This window comes from Gracilinanus agilis, chromosome 5, assembly GCF_016433145.1.
Source record: "Gracilinanus agilis isolate LMUSP501 chromosome 5, AgileGrace, whole genome shotgun sequence".
NCBI lineage: Eukaryota > Metazoa > Chordata > Mammalia > Didelphimorphia > Didelphidae > Gracilinanus > Gracilinanus agilis.
Window position 1 is genome coordinate 284,058,121 of NC_058134.1, and position 7,485 is coordinate 284,065,605.

A 7,485-nucleotide genomic window follows, 5' to 3' on the forward strand; every position below is an offset into this window, starting at 1 on the left:
AAAGCTCATGAGAAACTCATAGTAAAACGGAATTGATAACATGCCTGCAATTATGTACAAACAAACTGAACAGGATAAATTTTTAAAAACAAAGGAACAATATTAGAATAAAGGGGGATAAGGAAAGGTTTCCTGTAAAAGGATGGGTTTTAGATGGATCTTGAAGGAAGCTATGGAATCCCAGAGAAGGAGATGAGAAGAGAAGGAATTCCAGGCACAGAGCACAGTGAGTAAAAATGCCAGGTGTCAGGAAATAGAATGTCTCATTTGAGGAACATAAAAGAAAGCAATGTGACAGGACTACAGAGAACAAGAACAGGAGTGGAGTAAGTTATAAGAAGCCTGGAAAGTTGGTGAGGAGAAGGAGAAGGTTATGAAATTCTTTGAATTCTCAATAGAAGATTTTGTATTTGACCTTGAAGAATAAAGAGACCTATCAGAATTTATTGAGTAAGAGAAAGGGTGACATGATCAGACTTGAACTTCAAGAAGATCATTTTGACAGATGAAAGAAAAATTAACTGAAATGGGAAGATATTTATAGCAGAAAAACTAACTAGAGATTTATTGCAGTAGTCCAGACAAGAGGTGATAAAGGCCAGCACCAAGGTAGTGGCAGTGACAGGAGAGAGAAGGAACCATATTCTAGAGATATGGTAAATGTAAACATTGACAATCCTTAGCAACGGGTCGGATATTGGAAATGAGACAGTGAAGAGCTGAGCATAAACCTAGTTTGTCAACCTAAGTGAATAGGAGGATGGTATATTAATAAGGAAGTCTTTCTGACTCCAGGCCTAGCTCTCTATCCACTCTACCACCTAGATTCCCCAAGACTATTCTAATCCTTCTCTTCTCTCTTTAACCCTTCAACAACCCTGTCCCCTGTCCTGGCCTCTCAGTTGAGGTTCTCATATCTTAACAAAAATGTCGTCTATCCCCTCAGATTCCCTCTTTTCCTCTCTACCTCAACTGAAAACACCCTCTCTTTACTTCACCACCAATATACTTCCTTTATTCAATCTCTGTTGAAGAAGCGGCCCTTTTCCTCACTAAATTCTAGCCCTCTACATGCATCCTTAATTCCATCCCTTCCTGTCTTTCCCCCCACTTTGATCCCATCTCCTTCTTTGCTCTTAAATGTCTCCTGTCTAACTGTTTCTCTCCTGCTCTATAACCACAAGCCCAATTAAACTAAATCCTTTTTTTTAAAAACCTTCACTAGATTCTACCATCCATAAAAACTATCTTCTTACATCTCCCTTACCTTTCTCAGACACCTTCAAAAACATCGATCTACCTTCTATGACTCCCATTTCCTTTCCTCATTCTCTTATGTCTGACCTCAATACTCAACTGAAACTGATCTCTAAGAAAATATCACTGACCATCCAGCTGCTGAATCTAATCGCCTCTTTTCAAGTCAAATCCTATTTGACCTCTTTGTTTCATAGGACAGAATGGAAAAAAAGTCATATGGAGTCAAAAGATCTGGGTTCAAATCTTGCCTCTACCACTAACTGATCAAGCCACTTTACTTCAAACCTCCATTTTCTCAGCCATAAAATAAGGTGGTGGGATTAGATGGCTACTAAAATTCCTTCCAGCTTTATATTTATGATTTTATGATCCTGTTAACCACACTCTTCCTAGATACTGTCTGCTTTATGTGTTTTGAGGACTCTGCTTTTCCCTTCTACCTATCCTTCTTTGTATCCTTTGCTAATTCATCAACTATGTCATAAGCAATAATTGTGACAGTACGGCCTAAATTTAAGTTTTTTAAAAGTTTAATATCACTAATTTTTTTAAACATTTATTAATATTCATTTTTAACATGGTTACATGATTCATGCTCCTACTTTCCCCTTCACCCCCCACACTCCCCCCACCCATGGCCGATGCACATTTCCACTAGTTTTGTCATGTGTCCTTGATCAAGACCTATTTCCAAATTGTTGGTAGTTGCATTGGTGTGGTAGTTTCGAGTCCACATCCCCAATCATGTCCACCCCAACCCATGCGTTCAAGCTGTTGTTTTTCTTATATGTTTCCTCTCCTGCAGTCCTTCCTCTGAATGTGGGCAGCATTCTTTACCATAGATCCCTCAGAATTGTCCTGGATCATTGTATTGCTGCTGGTACAGAGGTCCATTACATTCAATTTTACCATAGTATATCAGTCTCTGTGTACAATGTTCTTCTGGCTCTGCTCCTTTCGCTCTGCATCAGTTCCCGGAGGTCTTTCCAGTTCGCCTGGAACTCCTCCAGTTTATTATTCCTTTTAGCACAATAGTATTCCATCACCCGCATATATCACAGTTTGTTCAGCCATTCCCCAATTGAAGGACATACCCTCCTTTTCCAGTTTGTTGCCACCACAAAAAGCACAGCTATAAATATTTAATATCACTGATTTTTTAAAATAGAGAATACAGGCAAATTGATGCACTCTGTTTTTGGAAGAGTTGTGAATTAGGCTAACCATTCTAGAAACCAAGTTGGTACTAAATCCAAAATGTCACTAACGTGTGTAAACTATTTGACACAGTGATACTACTACTACTTGTCCTATACCCCAAAGAAACCCAAGAAGGAGGAAAAGAAACCATATAAAATATTTATAACATGTCTTTTTTTGTAATAACAAGGAAATCAAAGCTCAGAGAGCAGCCATCAGTTGGAGTATAACTGAATAAATTATGATATATGAGTGGAATGAAATGCTGTTATACAAAAAGAAATGACAAAGGGTATAATTTCAAAGAAGAGAAGACTTGTATAAGCTGATGCAAAAAGAAATAAACAGTACTGGGAGAACAATTTAAATATCAACAGCCTTGAAATAGAGAGATGATGAATACTAGCTACAGAATGAGACATACAGACAACCAAATTGGTTTGGTTTGCATTTTTTCTAGCCAGTAGTGATTTAGAATATTTTTTCATATGCCTCTGTATGATTTTGATTTCTTTATCCAAAAATTGTCTGTCCATAGCTTTTGCCTATTTATCAATTGGAAGATGGCTCTTATTCTTAGAAATCTGACAAAATTCTCTATATAGTTTAGATATGAAACCTCTAACCAAGAGGCTGTCTATAAGATTTCCACTAATTTTCTGCTTTCCTTCTAATATTGGCAAGATTTGTTTTATTTGTATGAAAACTTTTCAACTTAATCCACTTAACATAATCTATTTTACATCTCACAATGCTCTCCACCTCTTGTTGATTCTTAAATTTCTTTCCTTTCCATAGGTAATATGTTCCCTGTCCTGATTTTCTCATGATATTTCCTTTTATGTCTAAATCACGTATCCATTTTGATCTTATATTAATGAATGGTGTAAGATATTGTTCTCTTCCTCGTTTCTGTCAAACTATTTTCCAGTTGTCCCAACAGTTTACCAAATAGTGATTTCTTATCCTCCAAATCTAAATCTGTGCTTTTGTCAAATACAAGGTTACTATCATATTTTATTACTGTTTGTTTTATGTCTATTCTGTTCTACTAATCTACTTTTCTATTTCTTATCCTGTACCAGATAGTTTTGATAATTACTGTTTTTAATACAGTTTAAAATCTAGTCCTGCTAGACTCCTTCCTTAACATTTTTGTTAATTCTTTTGATATTGTCCATTTTTTCCTTTTCCAAGTGAATTTTGCTATTATTTTTTCTAGTTCAATAAAAATTTTTTTTGCAATTTTACTAGGATGACATTGAATAAATAGATTTGCCCTGTGTAGCACTTTAATTTTAATTAGATTGGCTCTGGACACCTATGAACAGATGTGATGAGATTTCTAAAGAGGATAGAATGAGGTGGAGGGAGAAAGACAGAGGGGAAGAGCTAGAAGAAGAGTGAGAATGTGAGAGTGAGAGGAAGAGAGAGAGAGGCAGGAGAGAGGGAAGGAAAAAAGAGAAAAAAGTGAGAAGAGAAAGGAAAAGAAGAACAATGAATATGGATAAAGATTGGAGAATGAAGAAAGAATAGAATAGTAAAAACTAAGGAAAAGGAAGTGATCAAGACAGAGAGGATGATTAACATTGCCATTCATTGAAGAAAGTGAGGAGTGAAAAATAAAGTCATTGTATTTAGAAATGTTATATTTGTAAGAAACAGTGTTTTGAGAAGCTGAAGGGATGGGCAGATATTAGTAACTTGCTAGACTCACTTCTCCCCCACTGACAGGCTTGAGTGAAGAGGGAGGGGCATAAACTGGCTCAGTGCTCCTTCTCCCCCCCCCCCCCAACAAGTAGTTTGAAATCAGTTGTAAATGGAGGTTTGATCTGAACTCTTCTGGCAAGGCTAAGCAAGGCAATTCTCTAATGATGTAGTCTTTTTTCAACTTATTTTCCCCACAGGGTTGACTAAGGGATACTAGGAGAAGCTTGATATCTTATAGTTATCAGGGACAGATGAATCTGACTTGTATGGGCTGGACAGCTGAAGGAAACTTAGCTGAAGATGGAGGTGAGTATTCCCAAAATAATAGACAGGCTCTGCTCCCAAAAGATGAAGGTTTACTGTTAAATGAGGAAGGGAAGGAAGGGAAGTTTTGTCAAGGATTAGGATAAGATCTGGGAAGCCCTGAACTGTTAGTTTGAAATAGCCCCTCCCCCCAGGAGGGAGAGGCAGTCTTTATAACTAGCTTGCCCTCAAAGCCTATAATTAATCACTTCTAATATCTAAATAATTAAATAACAATTGTGGTGTTGCTGGAAAGGTCTAGTTCAGCTAAACAGGCTATCTGCTGGGAAGAACCAAAATGGCTTTTGCCACAAGGCCTCCAAAGCAATCAAGAACTGGAATCAGCAAACAGAATGACCTGCTCAGTTCAACCCCCAGGAATCAACTGCCCCTAACTGCCCCCAAACTGCCCCTCAACCAGAGTTGTCTGGGGCCCCCCCTGGAATTCTGGGTTGAGGCTTGACCCTGTATCTTGCAGGAATTCCACCCTGCTATCTCTATGTTACAGAAATCAAAAGGACATCGACAATCTTGGACAGAGCCAGCAGTTCATATGATACAGTAAGGTGCTGAGTAATGAGTGAGTGTTTTGGAAATGGAGGAAAATATTGTTGACTGTTTTTTTTACAGATTTTGCAATGAAGCAGAAGAGAGAAATAAAAAAGTGTTTTGAGGGGGTAGGAGGTACTAGGTAAGTTTTTTTTTTAAAGGACAAAGAGTTTAACATATTTGAAGGAAGAATGGAAGGAGCAAGTTGAGTAGCACTATCATTGGACCAAAAAAAAAAAAAAGAAAAAATTAATGAAATAATATATTATCAGAGTTTGAATACATGTCATAAGTCTGCTCATCTAACTTCTATGTAAAGCATAGGTTCTTTCCATTACATCTCTGAATAATGAGTAGATCTTCCCTAATGAGGGAACTCATTTCAGCTTTAGATGGAATTGCTAATTAATTGGAAATTTTCCCTTGTAATGAATTGATATCTATTGAAATCTGCTCCTATGATCCAAGCATTATTTTGCAGGGCCAAAAGGAATTAGATTAATTCTTCTTCCACATGTTTATCCTTCACCAATTTGAAGGCAATGACCATGTCTTTCAATGCCTTCTTTTCTATGGTTTAAATACCTTTGATCACTTGAAACTATTCTCAAAAGACTAGATTCAGATTCCCTCCATAACCTGGTTAACCTACTCGGAATATATTCTATCTTGTTCATCAATACTCCTCCAGTCAGTCGTAGGCAGAGACAGAATTGGTACTTCAGCTGCTTTCATGCACTATCTCTGCCCAGCCCTCTTTCCCCCTAATTTTTCCAGGCAGGCATGAATTTTTTTTATTTCATCAGTGGTTCATAATCTTTTGGACTAGATCCTTGAAGGCTTGTATCACTTGTTTGTTCCTTAGGGTATAAATGAAGGGATTCAGTAAAGGGCTTATGGAGGTATTGAGCACAGCTACTCCCTTGTTGAAGGAGACATCATCCTTTGCTGAAGGCTTGATATACATGAAGATGCAGCTTCCATAAGAGAGGGAGATGACGATCATGTGGGAGGAACAGGTGGAAAATGCCTTTTTCCTTTGCTGGGCAGAAGGAAACCTGAGAATAGTGGAGATGATGTTTGCGTAAGAGAGCAACACAAAGACTAGGGTTATCACAAGTGTTAGAACAGCTAAAAGAGAATCAACCAGTTCTGCAAGGCTAGTATCTGAGCAGGAGAGCTTTAGAAGAGGAGTTGTATCACAATAATAATGATTAATGACATTAGCTGAGCAGAAGTTCAGGTCATTTGCCATTAGGACTGCACATAGAGAAATGAAGAAACCAGTCAGCCAAGAACAGAGAACAAGCAGGATGCATACTTTGTTACTCATGATGGTTGTGTAATGCAGGGGCTTGCAGATGGCAACATAGCGATCATAGGACATGGCAGCCAGGAGGTAGAACTCTGTAGCCCCTAGAAATATGGCAAAAAAGTACTGAGAGAAGCAGAGAAGAAAACTAATTGTTTTGCTCCCTGTTGAGATGCTGTATAGCAGTCTGGGAGTAAAAACTGATGTGAAGAAAATTTCCAAGATGGAAAAATTCCGGAGGAAGAAATACATGGGGGTCTGAAGGTGAGAGTCCATCAGAGTGAGGGTGATGATGGTCAGATTTCCAAGGGTACTCAAGATATAAGTGAGAAAGAGAAAGAGGAAAAGTACAACCTGGAACTCAGGGGCATCTGTTAGACCCAACAGAATGAAGTCAGTCAATGTAGTGAGATTTTTCACTGTCACTTGGGCTGCATCTGAAAGTGAAAAGATCTATTAGGAGTAAGGATGGGAAAGCAAGGTGTCATGCTGTGAAGTCCAATGGCTTTAATTCATGAATGTTCCTTTCATCTAGTAGGCTGTGATCTGCTCTTCATAGACCCCTTTTCCTTAGGTTCTGGACTGGAGAGTTTGTCCTGAAGGTCTCTGTAAAGGTGCCATATATTCCACTTCTCTCCATGAATCTCTCTGCCCCTTTTTTCATAGGGCTTGTTATTTACTGGTTGCCCATTTCCTATTTTTATTCATTTATCCTGACTCCATTCTTAACTCACCCATATTACCTTGGTTCCTGGCAGTGATATCTGTTTTAATTCCTTTATCTGCTTCTCTTTTTCTTTCCTTCTCTCTCTGGGTTCTATGGTTCATTCCTACTCTACACTTGTCATTCTCTTAGTAGTCCAGCTCTTTGGCTTTCCTCTTCTAGGAACTAAAGGCATGAACGCCTCAGAGGTAGGCTGTGAGGAAGGATTGGAGGCTACACAATTATCTCCTCTGTTCCTCCAGGTTGCTTCCAGAGAGAATTCAGTGAGAATTCATATTGCTACATAATTCATATTACTATTGTTATGCTAAAGTATTCCAGCACTTAGGCATCCTAAAATTTTGAGATTTTATTCTTTGAGCTAGTTCTTGTGGGTATTGAGCAGCTAATTACCACTTATTTCCCATTACCTCATATTTATACTGTT

At 38.1% G+C, this 7,485-nt stretch overlaps 1 protein-coding gene across 1 annotated transcript; it reads right to left on the reverse strand.

Moving 5' to 3' along the window:
• Window positions 1–5,824: 5,824 nt before the first annotated feature.
• Window positions 5,825–7,072, reverse strand: LOC123250212 (olfactory receptor 2AP1-like). The gene is made up of 2 exons (XM_044679230.1): window positions 7,069–7,072; window positions 5,825–6,771 (listed from the first exon to the last, which is right to left on the reverse strand). Exons 1-2 carry the CDS (start codon window positions 7,070–7,072, stop codon window positions 5,825–5,827), a joined length of 951 nt encoding a protein of 316 aa, XP_044535165.1.
• Between the last annotated feature and the right edge of the window lie 413 nt (window positions 7,073–7,485).